Consider the following 22,983-nt stretch of genomic DNA (forward strand, 5'->3'; position numbering starts at 1 on the left):
TTAGTTGTCCTAATTTGGGGTTTCTAAATCTTGTTTTTATTCAGAAAAATGTTTATTTCCGTTCGTTAATTTTTTTAACTTTTTGTTTGCAATAATTTTAAACGGAAGTTAAACAGAAAATGTGCGAAGTGCCCCCTGCGAACAACCCAATAGCACCCACTCGGAACCGTAGTCGTGGAGGATCTACAAGCAAAAACCAAAAGTGGTCACCAGAAGAGGATGCTTTGCTGCGTGAAATTGTTTCTTCTCAACAAAGCATAAATTGGAAATCTGCAGAAGCACGCTTTCCAGGGAAAACTTCTCAACAAATCTTCGAAAGGTGGACCAAGGTTCTTGATCCAAAACTAACAAAAGGTTCTTGGACCAGACAAGAAGATGAAATAATCATCAATTTCGTAGCTGCTAATGGGTGTAAAACATGGACTAAGCTTGCTTCATTGCTTCCAGGACGAATTGGAAAGCAATGTCGTGAGAGATGGTTTAACCATCTTGATCCGAACATAAGCAGAAGCCCATGGACACCAGAGGAAGACAGGATTTTGTATAAACTTCACAAAGAATATGGAAACCATTGGTCTAAGATATCACAGCACATGCCTACAAGGACAGATAACATGATAAAGAACAGATGGTATTCTGTTCTCTCAAAGAAGTCTCCTCCTCCCTCAGAGGAACAGACGCCCATTAGTACCAATGAAAACACAAATGAAGTGGCCAAAGAAGAATATGTTCTTCCAAAACCAATTGAAGAACCAGTCACAGAACAAAAGCCAAGCTGGATGCAAACCACCGCAACACCATTTTCAATGACACCATTCCAAGGAACACCATTGGGATCAATTTCGCCAATGATATCATGTTCACCATTTGCTCTGTTTTCGCCATGTGCAAAGCCGACATCATACTTTAGCCCATGGCAAACAGAGACGCCAACAAAGAACGTGTTTATGTCGCCTACAAAACAAAAAAATTCACCGCCATCGTTATCGGAGAATCGAATCGAACTTATGAATCTCCTTGTACACCAATGAATAAATATGTCTTGTTGCAACTAAGTATTTGTTTTGTACGTTGTGCTACATGAAATCTAAAAAATGTTTCCGAATTTTTAATAGTAAAAATGCTTTAATGACACCAAGTACTTATTTAGAGATATTATGCTGAAGTAAATTATTCGTGCTTTAGTTTCATGGGAAACTTAGTTCAATAAGAAAGTTAAGAAAAAAGCATCTTATAGTATCAATTTCAATAGAAAACAATCGTTTGCTATTCAATTGCCAGTCAATTTCCCTATCGGCCAGATACTTCGCATCAGAAGGAATGTAATTTTTTAACAGAAATTTGTTTTAAAAGTATATTTGATTTAAAATTTAAAATCACATTAATGTAAAAAGATCATAGAGAAAAATTTTAAGTTGTATTACAAAGCAAAGTTAACGCATAAAATCTATTCTTTATTATGTAAAATATCAAATATTTGAGTTACTGAAGGGTCATTAATGAATTTATTGGCCTCTGCTTGAATATCTTCGTTCTCAGCGGATTCTGCCATTTCGTTTATCGTATCAAATATTCCATTTTCCTCCATCTTCATCATAATTTCTTCGTTACCATGGTAAACAGCGAAAGAAGCAATTACAAGAAACATACCAATCAGTTTACAGCATAGAGTTTGGTTTGGCGATTGAAGAAAAGCAGATGCATCTTCAATGAAATTATTATCTACCAATTTTACAACAACATCGTTTTGATGAGATAAAAGCAGTGGTTGGAAAGCCATTAAAGCTGCTTCTTTACCTTCATAGTTTTCAGTACAAAAACAGATGCATGCAAAATCAATTGCATCAGAACCACCATCTAATTCTACCAGCGAAGGCCTAATCTCAAAAAGCTTTAAAACCAATTTAAATAATGCTTTCTTGACAATTTTATTGTCAACTTCGAAAATTGGTAAAACAAATTCCCACGAAAAAGTGCCAAAAATTAAATCGAAAATTTCGAAATCGTTTGTAGACAAAAAGAAGCAAAAAAGCAAAATTAATGATTCTTGAGATGAGCTGTCACTATCGGCGATTGTAGAAAAAAGCACAGGAATATTAATTATTTGGAAAAAATATCGATAAAAATCAGCACCAAGAGAACAAAATGCATGAGCAACAATACACAGCTCATCATGGTAAGCAGCGCTTGTTGACTCTGGAATGGTTTTAAGTATTTCACCAACAATTCCGATATCATTCAAATTATATTCTAAAGTTTCTTCACTAAATAGAAGAAAAATGATTCTTAATATATAGCTTTTTGATATGGGATTGGATTCTATCATAAAACATTTAGTTAAAGCTTCGTAAAATTGAAATTCGTTTAAAAGAGAAACTATTTCGGAGAAATTGCATAAAAGTAAAATAAGAGCTTTAAACGAATATTCCCTGAATTGAATATCTGTGCGACTATCAACGGCAAAATAGAAAAGAGAAAATAAAATATCTTGTGATTGCCATTGTTGAGGTAAAGAACCATATTTAATTATCCAAGTACGAATGATCTTTGCAATGTATGATAATATGTATATCTTTTTTTCCGTGTGGAAAAGTTCAAAAATAACATTTGGAATATCATTCTGAATTAAAATTTCAATGTCGTTTTTTGATGACTCCTTAAGGAATGAATGAAAAGAAAATAATATCTGTTCCTTAATTTTGTCATCAAATTGTAAAATCGCAAGAATCTGCGGAATAATAATTTCAACAGGAACTGTGACTTGTTCATTCGTTTTTTTTTCTTTTTCTTCTTCGGTTGCCAAGGAAAACATGTTTTTTTTATATCTTTTGAGAGGTAAGATTTTGTACCCAATGTTCATATTTTCTCTCCCAACAAGAAAAAGTGACATAAATTAACGTTCTTTTGTACCTAACGTGCATTTGCACTAATGACCATTTAAGATCCAGGATATCATATGATTTTTAATAGTTGAAGGGTTTTGATTTGGAATTCCAAAATAAATAATGCAGTTGTTATTTGATTCATTCTTTCACATAGGACATTTAAAAAAATATAAATAGTTATTTTACTACATGAAATTACCCTTTTTCCGATCAAAAATCAAACAAATCGGGAAATACGATACATTCAAGTCCTTACAAATTTTGATCGTTCATTTTTGATTTTCCAAAAAAAGTGAAATTTAGAACTTAACGAAAAAAAATTTAAAATTTGTTTGCATTTCTGGAAATATTCAAACAAAAGCTAATTAAATTCTGTGTGTAACTTTATAAACTATATTGTTCATTGAGTTGAAGTGGATCATTTGTTTTCTTCCTCTATGTCGAGGTTTTCAAAAAAATCATTACATTTAACAAAAGCTTTTTATGATATCATTTGTAGGTTCGAAAGCAGTAATCATTCCATGTGCTATAAGTGCAAATAAAATTGACGTTCAAGAACGTGCTGTTAAAAGTGAAGAAGGAAAAGCACTTGCAGAACAAAGTTGAAGTTGAATCTAAAGTTTCAAAACGCAATAATAAAAAAGAAGTATGCAATATTTACTGAAATTTTCATCATAAAAATTACTTGTTGCTCTACGAAATGCTTTTATTTTAAGTCATTTTACTCGAGTAAAATGGTTATGTCATCAATTTAATTTAATGTAGAAAATAAATGGAAATGTATATCATTACTAAAATCAAAATTAATACTAATTATTATCTATAATATTTAAGTGATATTAATATAAGAATTTAAAATTACCGCTTTTATGAATGTAAGTTAGAAAATCGTCATTGATACTAATAAATGATGTTTCTTTTGTTTTATATGATAATAATTAATTTAATATTTTAATAATAAATTTTATTACATATTGAAATTGATAAAATCCAAGAGCAAAATGAACCAAATACCCAAAAATTCCATGGAAAATTATATATATTGAACTTATTATGAGTCAGATACAATTCTGATAGTATATTTTCAAATCTATTTTAAAATACATCAGAGTTATTTAGTACTTTTATAATAATTTGATTGTAAATTTTATATTTTTTACATGAAATTAAGATATCGTACCAATCACATAACTAAAGCCATTTAATTTATATTAATTTAGATAAATCATAAGATATGATTAAATTACATCTATGAGAACCAACAATTTAAAACCAAGAAAATCTATGTAAATTGAAAGAAAAAAATGCTAAAGATTAGAGAATTTTAAAAAATTAGATATAATTTAAATTGATTTAACATTATTTTGTTATTGTTATATAATACTATTTTTTTTTTTATAATGCACTTATCATCGATTTTCTTACGAACTAAATAATATAATTGCTGCGAGTTTGTCCTTTTCAAAAGATATAAATATAAATTATTTGACATATGATAAGTTTAAATGGAAACGGAAATTGATGATTTTCAAATACTAATATTGATTCAACTGCTTTTGGAATATTATTTTCATTCATTTCAAAAATAAGCTTTTTTATTTGTTGTAATACTTCTATAGTATCCTTAGTTTTTCCTTTGGTTTGTACTTCGTGCGAAATATTTCCTCCCAATGAAAAAAATTATAATGAACGATTACTAATAACAATTTGAGTTCATATGAAATTCTTTTTAAAGTATGAAAAATCATCTTCATTATTCATTCTATTCTGACTAAACAAAATCTGACTCAATTTTTTAACTGATTCATATAAAAAGTAACAAAACAACATTATTATTAGAAGAAAATATAGTGATACATTATAAAATGTGTAATCATTTACATGTCACAAAAAAATTTTTTTCGGCTGTTATATGTAGTGGATAATTTTGAATAGTATTACACAAACAGTAAGTTAAAATTTTAATTTTCATTTTGAAAAATAAATTCATTAACATGTTATCAGTTTACGTGTAACGGATTTGTGAATGTTTTAATCGTACATATTGTTTTCATGGGTTACATCGTTCTTAACAAAATTTGAATATAAACTCAGGGTAACCCACAATGTCGGTTTGATTGGCTATTGAAAAAGTCAAATCGTTTACAAAGCAATGCCTGAAGTTTCATTTCTCAGGAAGGTAGTTATTCTAACAATCTTCTTTACATGCGGAGCATTTAGTGCTCTTCTTACAAACCTTATTTATAGCACTTCAACATACGGATTCCATCATGTCAACAAAAAATTTGAAAAACCATGGTTCCAAGGATGGGCCATGTTTCTTGGTATGACTCTTCTTATCTTTGACACACGCTTTATCCGAGGATGTAAATGTCCATCATATGTCATAGGTGGTACAGTTCGAGGATGGGGTCTGTTTCGTGTTGTTTCCATTCCTGCTTTATGTGATCTTTTTGCCACAGTTCTTCAAAACATTGCCTTCCTTTATCTTACTCCATCCATTTGGCAAATGATGCGTGGTTCAATTTTACTTTTCACGGCTCTTTTTGCCATCTTCTACCGCCACAAGAAGTTATCATGGGTTGATTGGTTTGGTGTTGTTACCACAATTGTAGGTATTACAATTGTTGGTCTTAGTTCCATTCTCTCCGAAACTAAAGCCGTTGAATCCTCCACTGGGATGAAGCTCTTAGCCATGCTTTTGATTGTCATTGCGCAAGCACTTCAAGCCTTCCAAACCATTGTTGAAGAAGAATTGCTTCACGATGTCGATGCCACGGAAAGTGAAGTTGTCTCATATGAAGGTATTTGGGGTCTTTTCTTCAGCACATTCATCACCATGCCCATTGCTAACATATTACCTGAAAGTGTCAGTGGCATTTATGAGAATTCACTTGAGAGTTTCTACATGTTATCCCATTCATGGCAACTTGTTTTGCTTACCATTGCATATGTTGTTGTTATTGTTGGGTATAACTGGTCCGGAATGATTGTTACGTCATTCTCATCTGCTATTCATAGGAATATCTATGAGGCACTTCGTTCGATAGCTGTTTGGGCATTGTCTGTGATTGTGTACTATTTGTTCCCGAATAGCGGCGCTGGCGAAAAGCTCAAGTTGATGTCGTTGGTGCAGTTGTTGGGATTCGCGATATCGATACTTGGATCATTCATTTATAATCGGGTGCTCAAGTTCCCATGTTATAATTATGAGGCCGACGAAGCGATGAATCAGCAAACAAATGATAATAATGGTGAATACACTAAAATTAATTGAAAATGAATAAAATAAACACTTTGAAATGTGATTTAGTTTCTCTGCTTGAATAAATATATTAAAATTTATATTTGTTTGTCTTTTTGATATAGAAGTGCGATTTGAAATCAAAGATTAGCTATATTTCCAATATAAATTAGAACATTTATTCTGAAAAAAATCATTGATTTATGATATCAAACATATCTCTTGGGGTTTTGTCACCATTTCTGGAACATCTTCTTTATGTTTAATCTCTTGTGGAATGTCCTGCGGATATTTGTTTTTGATCATCATTTTCAATAATGTTTCAAATGCTTCTTGGGCCCCTTCCCCAGATTCTTATCAACAACCCTTCTATTTCAGACAAAGTTACATCATGTTCAAGATCACTTTTATTTGCACATACAACAAATGGAACATTCTTTAAATCGGGTCTCACTTATCTAATTTTTTAATTACATTGTTTAGACCTATAAAGGAATATTTATCATCAAATGATCCTACAATTAAATACCCATCAGCTGTCGTCAAATTTGAAATAGGTGAGAAATTAAATTTTTCAAATCAAAATGTTGTATTCTTTTCGAATAAAGAGCTTATACATCTCCAACATCCGTTATGTGTGGGTATACTTTCTTTAAGAAAGAAATCGTCCAAAGATCAGCTAATGCCGTAATACAAAAAGATTTTTGTCTTCCATTTCCTCATTTTGAACTCACTCAAATTTGAATCATTAACCGAAATGGCAAAATATTCACATCAAACAACGATAAAACTCACAAAAAATTTATGCATCAACAGATGCTTTGCAAAAGGGGCATCGATGCGTCTTCAAAATGGACTTCAAACAGTTCTGATGTAGCATATGTCCACATGGAAGTACTGAATAAACATATTCATCGCCAAACTCAAGTCTTCTGCTGCAGTACGCACAACACTTCTGTTCAATGTACTCTGCGGGCGTAAGCGAACGCGAATTGAATACCATAACGCCGGGCGATTGCTGTCTGCTGCGCTGCTGTGCGTTATCAGTTTCTCTGTTACTTCTTTGGTTTGGATTTACATTACCATTTTGCGTCTGCTGATAACTGTTATAGTTTTGTTGGGTACTTCTTTGATTTGTATTTGTATTTGCGTATTGGGAATGCTGATTGTAACTAAAGTTTCTGCTTGTATTCACATGCGGCTGCTGGAAATCGTTTCTGCCATTTGGTGATTGGCTACTTCTGTAGTTAGTGTTTGCGCTGTTGTACTGCGACTGCTGATAATTGTTGTAACTTCTGTTGTTTGGATTTGCATTGGAATATTGCGATTGTTGGTAATTGTTATAGTTTTGTTGTCCGCTTCTTTGGTTTGGATTTGTGTTTTGTTGATTGTAACGAAAGTCTTGCGATTGGTAATTTCTATTTGCGTTTGAATGTGGTTGTTGGAAATTGTCCTGCGATTGATATTGACGACCATTTCTGTTGTTTTGCGATTGGTGGAATTGATTGTTTCGATTGTTTTGTGCTTGTTGATAATTGTTATTTCGATTTTGCGATTGTTGGAAATTATTCCTGTTGCTTTGGGTTTGTTGGTAATTGTTGTTTCTGCTTTGAGATTGCTGATAATTGTTTCGATTGTTTTGTGCTTGTTGATAAATATTCTGATTAGTGTAATTTTGATTATTTTGATAATGGCTCCGATTCGGTGGCGGAGGTGAAGGTGGAGGTGGGCGATACTGTTGTTGTTGCTGCCGCTGGTTTCTGTTAGTTTGTTGTTGCGGTTGTGGATTTGAATTCGGACGAGGCGGAGGATTATTTTGATTTGTTGATTGACTTGAGGAACCAGCAGGACGGAATTCTGTTCTACATATTGGACATGAATGCTTTTGACTTAACCAGGGTATTAAACATTCTTTATGAAAAATATGCCCACATGGTAAAGTCGTGTATTCAACATTAAATTCAAATGGCTCTAAACAAATTACACATTCCATTTTTTCTACATATTCAGATGGAGTGATTTTACGAGTACTTAGTTTTTCTTCTGGTTTTAACTTTTCTTTAAGATCAGGATTTGATTCGGCCATTCGTCTTGAGCGTTCACTAGGCCCTCTTTGTTCAGCAGTAGCCCAGTTAAAGATTGGTGAAAGATTTTCCCAAAAATTGTCTTCATCAATATCAGGAGCATTATGATGATAATTAAAATCTGATTGTATCCCATCAAAGATCCTTACGAATGGATCAAAGATTTCCGAGAAGATATTCATTGTTTGCAAGTAATTGGCAAATTTTTTTTACGATTAAAATGCTTTTAAAAACCATAATTAGACACTGATTACTAATGTTTATGCATAAATAATAATGAATTATTGTATGAATGAAAGGGACTCTAGCTCACCTGGGAGAGCACACGACTGAAGATCGTGAGGTACGTGGTTCGAGTCCGCGGAGTCCCATTTTTTACCCTTTTTCCTCCTCTGTTAAACAGTTTGCAGCTCTTCTATATTTTTTTATTTTCTCTCGAACATGAATATACATTATGAAAAACTGTCTACTTTCATACAACTCCGATGAATTTCTTGGAATAAAATATACCTTGATTCTCGCATCAGAAGGTTTGCTACCGAAAATACAGAAGATTTGAACTTTTACAATTGTACCAATTGGAATTTAGTAAAAACGATATATTCTTCAAAAAGGCATTGTAAGTGAAATACAATGATATTCTTTCATATTTATTCATTGACCTTGGTAGACTGCTGTGAAAAACTTGTAGACCGACAACAAAATTTTCGATAAATCATAAAATTTGATATCGTTCATTAGTCAATCGAAATCTTACAAGCATGTAATACTTTTTATAGCTGAAAAAAGCTTCTGCGAGTGACACTCTTCTCGATGCAAACAGTTTTTCACTGCAGTTTCTGTACATATCCATATACTTTTTATAGCTGAAAAAAGCTTCTGCGAATGACACTCTTCTTGATGCAAACAGTTTTTCACATATTTATTTCAATAAATTTCTTTATTTATTAAATCACATCGGCCTAATTCCCAAGCCCATTTTCCTTTGCATTCTTTCGATTGCCGTAAACTTACCCTGATCGTAAATAGTTTCTGCTATCTTCAGCTCGTTATTCATTACTTCTTGAGTTGCGTCCACTTCTGCTATTTCTCTATCCTCATCTTCCTTCGATATTTCTGTGACTTCAGCGTTATTTGTCACTCTATTAAACCTTGCGACAGCCAAATTCTTTTGTGACAACATTTCGGTGAATGTTTCCTTCGTTCCATGTAATCTTTCGAACTGTTCATACTTCTCCCAAAACTCTTTACACTTCTCAGGGTCAGCGAATTGGCTTCCATGTATATATATGAATCTTGCTCTTTCATATTCAGTCAATTTCGTTTCAAGTGCTGCATATCTTTCACTCCATTTTGCTGCTCTTAAATCAGTGAATTTATGAATTGCATATTCATAAATTTCTCTTGATTTAGCAACGCCATATAATTTACACGCAGAAGTTATCCATGTGTTAAACATATCTTCTTCATTCTTATCATCGATTTGGTTTATAGCTCTTCGATATATTTCCATTGCATGTCGAATAAGTCCATAATCTTCTTCGAATTTAGCATATAATATATATAATGGAAATGATTCCTTCTTAGGCGCATCTTTTAATGCATCTTCAAATAAATCCCGAGTTAATTCCCGACGTGTACCTTTGTAACGTGATATGAATTTATATAAATAACGTAACCATAAGTTACCACATGTCGGCCAACCAGATGATGATATACCACGTTCAAAGACTCGAAACATTTCTTCGTAATGATTATTCTCTTCAAGGAATTGTGCATATGCTAATATATGTCTTTGTGTTGCTGAACGACTCTTTAAACATTTCTCAAATAACTCTTTGATACTTGATTCTGATCCTAAATTCCATTCGACGTCGATTGCAAATGACCATAAATTCGATGATCCAATTGCTCCGTCAATTCGATTATCATTTATAGCATTTAATAATATTTCACGTGAATGAGTTTCTTTTTGATTAAGTAATTCTAATTCCGCATAATATTGATAAATGCCAACAATATCTGACTTCAATAATGATTCATCTTGTAATGAATATTCTAATACTATATATGGATCATCTAAAAGTTTCGATAAGTTAATCCATAAGTCACAATATCGACCATCAAATGCTTTACGTGGTTCAACTGTTTCGATTGCTTCTTCCATTATTTTGATTTGTCCTAATTGTTCTGATAATTGTTCAACTTGTTCCCATAACTTATGACGTGTTTTGGGCTCATATTCATATGGATGATCTAAATATAATGTAGTTCGTTCGACCCATAATGATATGTTGTTCTTATCATGACGAATAAGTGTAGCATTAAGTAATATCGGTCGTCGTGCTAATAAATCTTCAAGTTTCGCATAAAACATTTGCATACTTTTGCTATGTAATGGGATATTATATAATAATTGTGATGCACCTTCAAAGACATTAGCAAAATCATGTGCTGTAGTGGTACTATTTAATGCATCTTCAAAGGTTTGAATGGCATCTGCAAATCGACCTAATCGTGCATAATGTTCTCCAATTAATACCCAAACATTACCTGTTTCAATGATAAAATCTTTGCAGCCATCACGTAATAATTTCTCAGCATTAGGAACAGTGGGATCTGAACCAATAACACTCGCTAATTGTTCCCACCAATAAAATTTGGGACGATTATTAAGCGATCGAAAGTTTGGATCGTTCAATAGTTGTGTTAAAAAATAGGCCGCACTTTTGGTGGCCTTTTCTGATATAAAATACTCACATGCATCTTCAATATGTTCGGGATGGAGCTGTAGAAATCGTCGATATGCATCATCGGCTGTAGATATAGAATGTAAATTTCGAACTATTGGAAGATAACATTCCCAAAGTCGATCATGTTGTGTAATTGGAAGTGATTGAAGTGCACGATTCATTGTACGCCTTAAAAGTGTGACTTGATGTTGTTTTCCAAGAAATGTTAAATAATCGAGCCAAAGTCGTGGACAGGTCCAAAGATTAAGTAGGGCTCTTTCATAAACACCATTGGCTTTGCGCATGGATTCTTCATGATCTGAAAGAAATTGAAGTGAATATGAAGAACGTGTATCACAATAATCAATCCAAATCTTATAAGAACGTGGGAAATCAGCTACTGCTCTCTCATAGAAAATCCAAAGCTTTTGAGTACTATCAAGTAATTCTTCAATGCTACAATTACCGTTCATGTTAAGATACATTTGTTTTTTAATGTCAATATATTGAAGCCATATACGAATAAAGCTTGTCCTCCTTTCACCAAGTGAATTTTGTATGAGTTCTTGTTCATATGAAACATCTGTCACTTGGATTTCCATTTTTTTGTAATTTTTTCCCGTTCAAACAGACTTTCTTAAATATTTGGTGATCAAAAATCACCTAAAAAGTCAAATGACAAAATATGGGTAATTTTGATCGTTAAACAAAAAATTCAGTCAATTTTTTCCGTTATTATATCATCCAAAAGATGGCAATCTTTAATGAAGAAGGAGAAGAAAGAAGTGGTAAACTTAGTTTATGGCTTTACTTCATGGTTTGTTTTAGCTTAATTGATTATTGTAAGTCAATAATGATTTGTTTTTTTACTCTTGAATTTAATTTTTAGTTGGAAAGATATAAATGCCTAAATGTTTTGATTTTTTTCAAAACAAAAACTGCCAGATTTTGGAAAACGAACTTTTTCTATGTTAATATAGACTCTTTATCTACAAGTTCACAAGTAAAGTTGATGGAAAAAAATGATCTGATCGAAATCGCTAACAACATTTTACTCCTTTCTGGTCAAAATAAAGTACCAATTAGAATTTCTGGAAAACAAATTCTCGATTTAATTGAAACAACATCAAATGTATTAATGAATGAACCACCAGTTCTTAAACTCGAAGGGAGATTTACAGTTGTTGGCGATTTGCATGGTAATTGCTTATCTCTTGTTTATATTTTAAACAAATATGGACTTCCACCAGATACATCATACCTTTTTTTAGGGGACTATGTTGATCGTGGAAACCATTCTTGCGAACTTTTAATTCTTCTTTATTCACTCAAAGCACTTTTCCCAAATAACATTTATTTATTAAGAGGAAACCATGAATTTTTGTCAGTTTGCTCGCAATACGGATTTTCGAGTGAGTGCTGTAAAAAGTTCAATGAACATGTATTCCTTTCTTTTGTACAAAGTTTTCAATTTTTGCCAATATCTGCCATTGTTAACAATCAAATATTTTGTGTTCACGGAGGAATATCAGAACAAATAAAATCTTTTGATGACATCAACAAAATATCAAAGGTTCAAATTGAAAATCCAAATTTGGATTCAATTGAATCAGATTTATTATGGAGTGATCCTTCAATTGATGTTGATGAATATGGTGTTAGCATTAGAGGTGTTGGACATGTATTTGGGGCTGAAGCGTTAGATAATTTTTTGAAGATATGTAATTTTACAAGAGTAATTAGAGCACATGAATTTTGTGAACTTGGATATGAAACAATGTTTGGAGCTGATCAGAAAATTGTTACTGTATTTAGCTCATATGATTATTGTGGACAATATAATAGTGCGGGAATTGTTAGAATAGATGAAAATAATGAAATCGATTTTGATTGTTTTGCTCCTTTGGATGTAAAACAATCTATGAAAAATAGAATGAAATTAATTAACTATCAATTAATACCAAAGATTAATCCGATAGTTGGTGATGAAATATTGCACCTTGATAAGTGCTTCAAATCAGAACTAATAGAAATTTAATATGTAAAATTTTACTTTAAAATTTATTGGTTTAATGACGAACGTTAAAATATTAACGGTCGGAAAACTATAAAACATCGAAAACATAAAGTAATAACATAATTATGGAAAGTAATAAGTTTACATAAATAGAATTACTCTTCCTTCTTCTTGGTTTGACCGAGAAGAACTTTATGGATATGTGGTACAACACCTGCAGATGCAATTGTAATGTTGGAAAGAAGTTGATTTAATTCTTCATCATTGCGAATTGCAAGCATGATATGACGTGGTGAAATTCTTGTCTTCTTATTATCACGAGCTGCATTTCCAGCAAGTTCAAGAACTTCAACTGTAAGATATTCAAGAACTGCTGCCATGAAGACTGGAGCGCCTGCACCAACACGATCTCCATAACGACCTTCACGAAGGAAACGATGAAGACGACCTACTGGGAATTGAAGTCCTGCACGACTTGATCTTGTCTTTGGATGAGCACGTTCTCCATCAACTGCTGTCTTTGTAGCTGTTTTCTTAACACCTTTCTTAGCTGGCATGAAAAATAATGATTTCTTGTTTCATTCAAAAAAACAAGCGCATTTCATTCTCACAAATAATGTGGGAGCAAAACGACAATAAATAATAGCGGGGTTAAAAAAACTATATCCATAAAAATTTTAGGGGAACAAAATGACATTATTTTTGAGAGAATTTAATTTAATTTTTTCTATATAATTTAAGGGGCTCATGACGACATTAATATTCATTGAATATTCTAAATACAAAAACTGTTGTATCAAAACGACATTTCTAATTTTTGAACACTTTTGGAGGTAAAAATGAACTATTCATTTTCAATAAATGTCTACTAAGAAACCAGCCTCAAAGACCCCAACAGAAAAGAAGCCAGCTGTTGAAGGAGAAGCCCCAGCTGAAACCGAAAAGGAAAAGAAGCAACGTCATAAGAAGAGGAACGAATCTTTCTCATCTTACATCTTTAAGGTCCTCAAGCAAGTTCATCCAGATATTGGTATTTCTAACAAAGCTATGTTGGTTATGAACAACTTTGTTACAGATATTTTCGAACGTATTGCACGTGAAGGTGCTCGTCTTGTTGATATGAACGATCGTAACACACTCGGATCACGTGAAATTCAAACAGCTGTTCGTCTTGTTCTTCCAGGAGATCTTGCTAAGCATGCTGTTTCCGAAGGTGGTAAAGCTGTTGCTAAGTTTAATGCAGAGTAAATAATATGTTTCTCTCTATTTAACGTCTGTTTTGTAAAATATTCAAATTCAAAAATGTTTTTTTGGCTTTTCCTTCTCTTTTTTAAATGGAAAAACCAAAGTATTGCAGTAGGAATATGGGCAGGTAAAGAGACAATTTCAGGTAGGGTAAAAGCACAAGCTCAAACATGGATGAAGTTTTGGGATAGAGTTTTCGTTTTTACTGATTTCGTAAAAGATGAAGAAATTACAATGATTAACCAAGAAGCTTACCCTTGCAATGTTACTATTATTCAACTTGGTGATCTTGCTGAACATCTTGATGGAACGGAATGGACAAATAGGTGGTATCATGCACAACCACGTTTTCTTCCCGCAATGGCATCTCTTTATGAACATAACCAAGATCACCAATGGTTTCTTTTTGGTGATGATGATACTTATATTTTTAGACCAGGAATTGAGCGCAAAGCTTCAACATTTGATTATAATAACTTAATTGCATCAGGGAAGATATGGAGTTCATGGAACCATATTACAAAAGATATTCCACCCTATTCAACTGATCGTCTATTTATGCAAGGTGGTGCTGGTGTTTTACTTTCACACGAACTCATGAAACAACTTACACCTCAGCTTCGTAATTGTAGTTTTGGTTTTAATGATCCAGATTTTGCAGGTTCGATGCGATTTTCTGTTTGTGCCGAGCGTTTCTTCGGCCAAAAAAAATGGTCAGCTTCCGACGAAGGAATCCTCCGTAATTGGGACAAAGGATTTCATTCTTCCCCACCCGACGAAGAAATTCAATCGAAATTAATCGTTGAGCCGGTTGGAACGTTTCACCGAATTCAGCCCAAAATGTTTAATTCACTTTTCCAAGCACATGCAGCATTTTATACTAATGCTAAAGGAGAAAAATACATTTATGATCTTGGAATATTTGCTTTCCAAAAGTATAAAATAATGCTTGGAAGAATTGGTAATGAGTTTGAATGGAGATTTGGTTATTGGATTGGCGTTGAAGATGCATTAAGAGGATTTATTATGGCTGAAAGTAACTGGGAAGCAGTTGTAGAAAATGGAATTTTAGTTGGATTCAAACAAAAATACACAGGTAAAGTTACCGTTCATTTAAGGTGCGACGAAAGTGTTCCAGATAATAAAACATTCTTTTCACACTTTAACGATGATATGGGATCGGAACCAGTGATGATTGCTTCATGCAAAGAAATTCCTGTTGTTACAATCAGTAAATAGAATGTTTGTTTTGAAATGATTTAAAAAAAAGATTTTTAAAATGTAAAATACATAGATATATTAAAATCAGTGATAAAAAAAATATGGTTTTTGATGATTTATTAATGATTACATAAAATTCATATGTTTCATTAATCAAATTAAGTTATTTTTAATGCTTGAGAATTTTGCAAAACACAAAATTTAATTAATACTACATTTTTACATATTCATTAGATCTTCCCTTTAGTATTTTGAAAAAAAATTATTAATCCATATTTAATCATCTTGTGAATAATATATAAATTGCTATTAAATCCATTAAATAACATTGAAATAGTCAATCTTCTAATGTTTGGTTTTTCATTAAAATTATAAATACTTTTATGTTTGGTGCATTAATTAAATTGCAATATTTTCAAATGTTGTAACTTAACATAAACTCTATGGTAGTGATGAAATCTTTGTTAATGTAGTGTAATGTTAAAATTCAGAAGCTTTAATGGATATTATGTATTGACTGTATCAAATTACCAATCAACTTAAATTTGTAAGTTTGAATTTCAATTAGAAAATTCTAAATTTCTTAAATAGTATGCCTAATAAGAATGTATAATATGTATCGTTGAATCATTTTAAAATGATTCATGAAAAATCAAAATAAATTAATCACCGTTAAAACAAAAGCAAAATGATTTATTCATATCTAATAATTTACTAAAAATTTAAACAATGGAGATATCCAGATAAATCACAGATAGCTTTTGAGCCATAAATTAAATTCAGAACAAACCGTTGACATCATCTTCATGAAAATTGCATTGATATCTGGTCATCAATTTTGATTTTTGAAAGGTTTGTCAGATGCAAATTGTCCTGAAATTGAATGCAAACGGTCATCACCAGCAGCAAAAGTCACATCACCTTAACCCTCACTTCACATTTATCTTAATGGCTGAAGACGAAGTTCAAACATTAGTTATTGATAATGGTTCCGGTATGTGCAAGGCTGGTTTCGCTGGTGATGAAGCACCACGCTCAGTTTTCCCATCCATTGTTGGTCGTCCAAAGTATGTCCAAACAATCGCAGGTGGTCAAAACAAGGATACATATGTTGGTGATGAAGCATGCGCTAAGGCAGGTATCCTTATCCTCAAGTACCCAATTGAGCACGGTATCGTTACCAACTGGGACGATATGGAAAAGATCTGGCACCACACCTTCTACAACGAATTACGTGTTGACCCAGCTGAACATCCAGTTCTTCTTACAGAAGCCCCAATGAACCCAAAGGCTAACCGTGAAAAGATGATCCAACTCCAATTCGAAACATTCAACGTTCCAGCATTCTATGTTGGTATCCAAGCCGTTCTTTCCCTTTACTCATCAGGTCGTACAACCGGTATCGTTTTCGATGCAGGGTGATGGTGTTTCCCACACAGTTCCAATCTACGAAGGTTACTCCCTTCCACACGCCATCATGCGTATCAACCTCGCCGGTCGTGATCTCACAGCCTACCTCCAAAAGATCCTCAACGAACGTGGTTACACCTTCACAACATCCGCCGAAAAGGAAATTGTTCGTGATATCAAGGAGAAGCACGCATATGTTGCACTTGATTTCGACGAAGAAATGAACAAGGCCGCCACAACATCCGAATGCGACATCTCATACACACTTCCAGATGGCAACGTCATCACCATCGCCAACGAGCGCTTCAGGTGCCCAGAACTTCTTTTCAAGCCACACTTCAATGGCTTCGAATTCGAAGGTATCGACCAAACCCTCTTCAACTCCATCATGGCATGCGATATCGATGTCCGTAAGGATCTATACGCTAACATTGTTCTCTCTGGTGGTACCACAATGTTCGAAGGTCTCCCAGAACGTATGGAGAAGGAAATGGTCCGCCTCGCACCACCAACAATGAAGATCAAAGTCGTCGCTCCACCCAGAACGTAAGTACGCAGTTTGGATCGGTGGCTCCATCCTTGCCTCCCTTGCCACATTCCCACAAATGGTTATCACACGTGACGAATACAACGAAGCTGGTCCAGGAATTGTCCACCGCAAGTGCTTCTAAACAACATGAATTGTCAATTTTTTGTTTATTCTCTGTAGGATGACTTTATTTGATATCCAAACTTTTTCTCAGCTTCATTAAACCTATTTAGAAATCGCATGTTAGTGTATTAACAATTAGAATTTTAATTTATTGAATTAGCTCATAAATTGCGTATTGTGTTGGTATTTGCTTTTGATCTTTAAATACTCTATTGATTTCATTCGCATAATTATGTTACTATAGTAGAATATGTTTTGGGAAAGTTTTTCAGTGTTGTACCAAACAGCGAATATTATTTTGCAATTTCAAATTTTTGATATAACTCTTAAAGATTTTCATTAATGCTCTGAATTGGTGTACGCGAAGTCATTTTGAAAGTGTTATTGTTTGTTCTAATAATATTAATCAAGCCACTTGAAGATTTTGATGTTGTTTTGTGACTTGTTTATAATAAGTAATACAGCAAAATCGTGAAAACTTGTGAATTATTATTCTATTACATGCAATCGCAGAAAACCTTCTTAATGATTATGTTTAACAGCATTAGAATTTATTACTAAATGTGAAAGGTTATACCCAATAAAAACATTTTAAAATAAATATTATGTGTTTATTATTCTGTTCGATGATTACTGTTCTTATGCAATAATACACCTACTTTTCTGACGAATCAAGTTCTCTATTTCTGTGTGGCCATATTCAGATGCATACCTAAGAGCTGTATAAAATATTTAATATAATTTCCAAATATTATTTTGAAATATGAAATTATTAAAATAAATCCAAAATAAAACAAATAAATATTTTTAGCATTAATATCAATTTCTTCTTGTTCAAGAAGTAATTTAACGATTTCTGTATGACCATTATAAGATGCCCAAATAAGTGCTGTTTCAAATAATTTAAATATTTTCCAAATATCATTTTGAAACATTATATCATTATAACAAACAATGTTTTTGGCATTAATATTTATTCCTTGTTCTAAAATATATTTAACAAGTTCTATATTTCCTATTTCCGTAGAGAAAACTAAAATGTTTTTTGGTATTTGATACGTTTGAAGAAAGTATTTAACAAGATATAAATTTCCAATTCTTGCTGCTTCATTAATCACTTTGTCATTTATTTTCATTCCTTCATTCATTAAAAATGATAAAATTTCATAATTCCCACATTCAATACAAGAACAGTTCAAATTATTTATATTTTCATTTAGTTCTTTGTTTCACCTTTTATTAATTGGTACTGAATCAATTGCAATTATTTTACGCGAAAGATAATTGTTTTAAAAGCTGCCTCATATTCAACCTTTCACATAATTGTTGATATGATGCGATCACAAAGAATTTAATTATTTGATCAAAAATTATAAATTTTTATAAAAATTAAAATTTCTTTATAAATTTGTTTTTTCAAGAGTTTTTGATAATTTGAAAGAAAGTTTAATTCTTTAACAATTAATACAACAATTTTTCTTGAAGAGCTTAAAATCATCAAAAACCGTTAAAAGAATTGGGGTACCCCTGAATCATAAAATGACATCAGTCCGCCTTTGTGAAGGGAATGGACAATTTTATTATTTAGTAGTAAGCATTAATTCACCTGCATCAGCATCGCCACTTAGTTATTCACCTCCTCCAACAACTTATCTTTTTTCAATTGACACAAATTCTGGTTACATATATAATAGTGGAATACCAAATGTTGACTTATTCCCTTCACTTGAAAAAGCGTGCAATTTTATCGAAAGTATTTTTCCAAATTCTAAATGGACTGATTTAGGAATTGTATTAATAGGAGCAACAATAATTAACAATCAACTTGTCATTGCAACTGCTTCTGATGTTGAAGTGTGCGCAGTTCTTTTTGGAAAAATGATATTTAAAATTAATTCTGTAAAGTATAAATCAATTGAAATTCAAAGTCTTTCTCAATCTGATGATCAGACAGATATTTTATCGTTTCCATTGAGTGAAAATCATTTCTTTTGTAATGATATTGATTTAAACGATATATTCCCATATCCCCCACATCAAATATCAATATCACAATTTTGTTGGAATGCTCGTTGGCTTGAGCCTTTTGTTAATACTGGCTGTTTACAAGCTTGTATTACTATATATCAAGGAGCAGCATTTTCGTTAAATATTGATAAAACATCCAAAACTAACATTACATATATCCTAAAACGTTCTGTTTCTAATCCAGGAACACGATATGCAGCTCGTGGAATAAATTCTAATGTTGATCCTGCTAATGAATGTGAATGTACCTTAATTTTCAAAAACAACGATACTTATTCCTCTTGTTCTTGGAGGCGTGGTAGTTCACCTGTTAAATGGAAAACCATTTTAAACAGCTCATTTAGTTCTGCTAAGCATATAGTTGAAGAAGGTTCGTTCGAACAGACCCCTCAATATTTTTCAAAGCTTTTTGATCGTTTTTCCATAGAAAAAATTCATGTTGTTTCATTACTTCATGATGATCAAGAGCATGGTGAATATGATTTATTAAGTTCATATCGTGAAGGCGTTAAGAAGACGTCTGAAATTATCCAAAACAAGACCATTGAATTTCATCAATTTGATATTAATAAGTATTTAAAAACCGATGAAAAAAATGTATTAAATATTTTTCTTCATGAAATCAAATCGGACATAAATTCCACCACATTTACTATATTAGATACGACCACATATAATATCACGTCGACACAAAACATATTATTTCGCTTTAATTGCGCTGATTCATTAGATCGAACGAACTTAGCGACTTTTTATTATGCGTTAATCATCACATCGAAGTATTCATATGACAACAAACTCTTCCAACGAAATCACACTCAAAATGATTGGACGAATCCGATTGAATATTTATCGCAAAATGTCATTGATTTCCTCGGTAACATATTTATTATCTCTGGCGACATTGTGTCATTATTATACACTAACACATGCGCAATTAAGACGAGTTACATCCGCCAGTTATTAAGTAATAACATCAACAACAAAAACGACATTACGATATCATTACAAAGGCGTTTTAGTAATGTTTTTTCAGATCCGCAACGACAAAAAGTCATTGAACAATGGACAAATGTTAAGAAGGTCAAAAACAAGTTTATCCTTGATGACATTCATATTATAAGTTTTCCTTGTATATGGACAAACAAATATATTAATGTAATATCGAACTTAAATCAAAAGTTTTTATGTAATAACGAAAAGAATGAGTTATGTTTAATGTTTGTTGAATATTTTTTGGTTTCTTCTTTGTGTATTTATTTGGTTCCTCAAAAGGATAAAAATGTTTATATATGTTTAACTGTTTATTGTGGTAATTCATTAAATGAATTGAAGAAGTTCATTAAAATTAAATTACCAAATGTGAATAAAGCAAATTATGTGAAATATGATTTGGATCAATTACGAAATGTTTCGTTAATTCCTTTAAATCCTTTTGCATTCGAACCTTGTAAATTTATAAAGTTAAAATTCGAAGCAAATAAAAACGAATTCGGAATTGGTAATGTGAAAATAGAAGTGAAAAAACCGAATTTAACAAATGATAAATTTAAATTTTATATAAAGAAAAATGATTTAAATGAAAATGTGTTAAAGAAATTGAATGAAAAAGTTATAAAAAATAATGAAAATATTATGTTAAACAATTTGGAAAAATTGGAATTGTTTAGAATTAAATATGGAATTACTCAAAAGATATTTAATAATATGTTAATTAACTTAAACTTAAATCCTTATTTCTTTAGTTTAAAGGCTCAATTATTAAGTTATAAGTTAAATAACTCATTATGCCCTTTATGTAATAAACCTTTTGATGAAAATAACACACGTATATATTATAAATTCCATCCAACATTCCCTAATTTAATCATTAAAGAAGAATTAGAGTCAACAAAAACATTTCCAATTTGCTCAAATTGCGCTTTTGTTATCGAATCAAACAGCATCAAAGTTACTTCACTAGTGAATAATAACCGTTGTGTCAAAATTAACCGTCGCTTGGAAAAGAGAGAAGAAAATCGATATCAACATTACAAAGCAGGAGACATTTCTTTGTCTAAATTCGCAAAATTCTTTGATTTCCCTGAAGGGATTCCATGTGAGAAAATTAATTCTGTTTTTAGTGAAGTATTTGGATCAATATTAGAATTTAATATTCAAAAAAATCAATGTGCTGAGTTCATTGTTTGTTTCCCTTCATATATATCGCCAACTGGTTTGACTTTATTGCTAAAAGATCCTGCTGACTTTGAACTTGAAATTATTAATATAGCTAATAAAGCAATACAATCACTTAAGAGAAAAACTCAAACTCTCTATGAATATTCACTCGAAAGTGAAAAAACTCAAGTCCTTCTTTTAAGATTTAGAAACTTTGATGATCAAATTACTAAAATGTCAATAAGATTTATCGACATCATTGGATGCTTCACAGATCCTCCAATAAATATAACACAAAATCTTAAAGAGTCACCAAATTTAGACATACGACAATTTCCACAATTTAATGAGACAAAAGGTTACTGGAATTCTGCGAAAAGAGTTCACTCGTTTACATTTGAGACAGATAAAATCCCCAAATTTATGGTCATTAAGACATTATTGCAAAGCACGTTAATTGTATCTGATACCAAAAATGGAAAATGCGTTCGCATGACGAATCTGATACTTCCAAAGTGTGAAAGCGAATGTGAAATTGTATATAATTTGGAAGAGAATGACTTCGATGCTGTCGATTTGTATTATTTGGAAAAAACGCAAACTGAACCAATGAAAATTATGTTTTGTTAATAAATAATTTGTTTTTAATGAAATTGTTTTTATTTAAATAAATTAATAATTATTAATAAAAAAGATATTCATAAACGCTCATTTATACTATAATAGTAAATATGATTCCAACAAGAAACGAAATTAGGGCAAATGGTGCAACAAGAAATGACCTCATTCCATGACTGGTACTTTCTTCAATTTTAAAATGTAATAAATCATCATCTTCCAATTTGTAATTAATGTTACTTGGAATGGTTGACACATCGAGGTATGGCTTGTTAACATCAGTTGCAACTAGAGTCAAATTGAAATTTTGGACATTTCCCCAATCACCTTTGAAAGCAAATTGAAGTGATGACTTTCGATCACACTGATGCCTAAAATAATAGTAGATGTTAAATGAGCCGTTATAAATCTTTTCTGAAAGCATTATACTCGGATCATCAAAGTAAATTTTGAGCGATTTTGGCTGTGTAACTCCTTCTTGAAGAACCATTTCGATTGTTGTGGATTCATATACATATGGAGTAAGCATAATTGAAATTTCATCTGAAATTTGCACTCCGTTTACTTCAACATAATCTTTATTAAATCGAATTTCACCAGTTATGGTGAAAGCACAAAAAATTCTTTTTGTTGTTTTAATTTGTGGGCTTTGAAGTATTTCTATATTTGGCGTAATAAGGTAATTTG

General features: G+C 31.8%; 10 protein-coding genes across 10 annotated transcripts; 7 read left to right on the top strand and 3 right to left on the bottom strand.

Annotated features, from left to right (window-relative positions):
- Window positions 1-119: 119 nt before the first annotated feature.
- GO595_001613 (Myb-like DNA-binding domain containing protein) lies at window positions 120-1,031 on the top strand (the record flags this gene model as incomplete). The annotated part of the gene is made up of 1 exon (XM_067914431.1): window positions 120-1,031. The coding sequence occupies one exon, from the start codon at window positions 120-122 to the stop codon at window positions 1,029-1,031; it is 912 nt and encodes a 303-aa protein (XP_067778189.1).
- A 4,006-nt stretch (window positions 1,032-5,037) lies between these two features.
- GO595_001614 (putative integral membrane protein) lies at window positions 5,038-6,162 on the top strand (the record flags this gene model as incomplete). Its single annotated transcript, XM_067914432.1, has 1 exon — window positions 5,038-6,162. One exon carries the CDS (start codon window positions 5,038-5,040, stop codon window positions 6,160-6,162), a length of 1,125 nt encoding a protein of 374 aa, XP_067778190.1.
- Window positions 6,163-6,931: 769 nt separating this feature from the next.
- On the bottom strand, window positions 6,932-8,395 carry GO595_001615 (uncharacterized protein; the record flags this gene model as incomplete). The annotated part of the gene is made up of 1 exon (XM_067914433.1): window positions 6,932-8,395. The coding sequence occupies one exon, from the start codon at window positions 8,393-8,395 to the stop codon at window positions 6,932-6,934; it is 1,464 nt and encodes a 487-aa protein (XP_067778191.1).
- A 770-nt stretch (window positions 8,396-9,165) lies between these two features.
- GO595_001616 (Pre-mRNA-splicing factor SYF1) lies at window positions 9,166-11,430 on the bottom strand (the record flags this gene model as incomplete). The annotated part of the gene is made up of 1 exon (XM_067914434.1): window positions 9,166-11,430. One exon carries the CDS (start codon window positions 11,428-11,430, stop codon window positions 9,166-9,168), a length of 2,265 nt encoding a protein of 754 aa, XP_067778192.1.
- Window positions 11,431-11,957: 527 nt separating this feature from the next.
- GO595_001617 (Serine/threonine-protein phosphatase PP1) lies at window positions 11,958-12,983 on the top strand (the record flags this gene model as incomplete). Its single annotated transcript, XM_067914435.1, has 1 exon — window positions 11,958-12,983. The coding sequence occupies one exon, from the start codon at window positions 11,958-11,960 to the stop codon at window positions 12,981-12,983; it is 1,026 nt and encodes a 341-aa protein (XP_067778193.1).
- A 134-nt stretch (window positions 12,984-13,117) lies between these two features.
- Window positions 13,118-13,519, bottom strand: GO595_001618 (Histone H2A; the record flags this gene model as incomplete). The annotated part of the gene is made up of 1 exon (XM_067914437.1): window positions 13,118-13,519. The coding sequence occupies one exon, from the start codon at window positions 13,517-13,519 to the stop codon at window positions 13,118-13,120; it is 402 nt and encodes a 133-aa protein (XP_067778194.1).
- Window positions 13,520-13,823: 304 nt separating this feature from the next.
- Window positions 13,824-14,210, top strand: GO595_001619 (Histone H2B; the record flags this gene model as incomplete). Its single annotated transcript, XM_067914438.1, has 1 exon — window positions 13,824-14,210. One exon carries the CDS (start codon window positions 13,824-13,826, stop codon window positions 14,208-14,210), a length of 387 nt encoding a protein of 128 aa, XP_067778195.1.
- Window positions 14,211-14,381: 171 nt separating this feature from the next.
- On the top strand, window positions 14,382-15,446 carry GO595_001620 (uncharacterized protein; the record flags this gene model as incomplete). Its single annotated transcript, XM_067914439.1, has 1 exon — window positions 14,382-15,446. One exon carries the CDS (start codon window positions 14,382-14,384, stop codon window positions 15,444-15,446), a length of 1,065 nt encoding a protein of 354 aa, XP_067778196.1.
- A 930-nt stretch (window positions 15,447-16,376) lies between these two features.
- Window positions 16,377-16,850, top strand: GO595_001621 (actin; the record flags this gene model as incomplete). Its single annotated transcript, XM_067914440.1, has 1 exon — window positions 16,377-16,850. One exon carries the CDS (start codon window positions 16,377-16,379, stop codon window positions 16,848-16,850), a length of 474 nt encoding a protein of 157 aa, XP_067778197.1.
- A 55-nt stretch (window positions 16,851-16,905) lies between these two features.
- On the top strand, window positions 16,906-17,388 carry GO595_001622 (actin; the record flags this gene model as incomplete). Its single annotated transcript, XM_067914441.1, has 1 exon — window positions 16,906-17,388. The coding sequence occupies one exon, from the start codon at window positions 16,906-16,908 to the stop codon at window positions 17,386-17,388; it is 483 nt and encodes a 160-aa protein (XP_067778198.1).
- Between the last annotated feature and the right edge of the window lie 5,595 nt (window positions 17,389-22,983).

The sequence above is a fragment of the Histomonas meleagridis genome, assembly GCF_020186115.1.
Source record: "Histomonas meleagridis strain 2922-C6/04-10x chromosome Unknown contig_146, whole genome shotgun sequence".
Classification (NCBI taxonomy): domain Eukaryota; phylum Parabasalia; order Tritrichomonadida; family Dientamoebidae; genus Histomonas; species Histomonas meleagridis.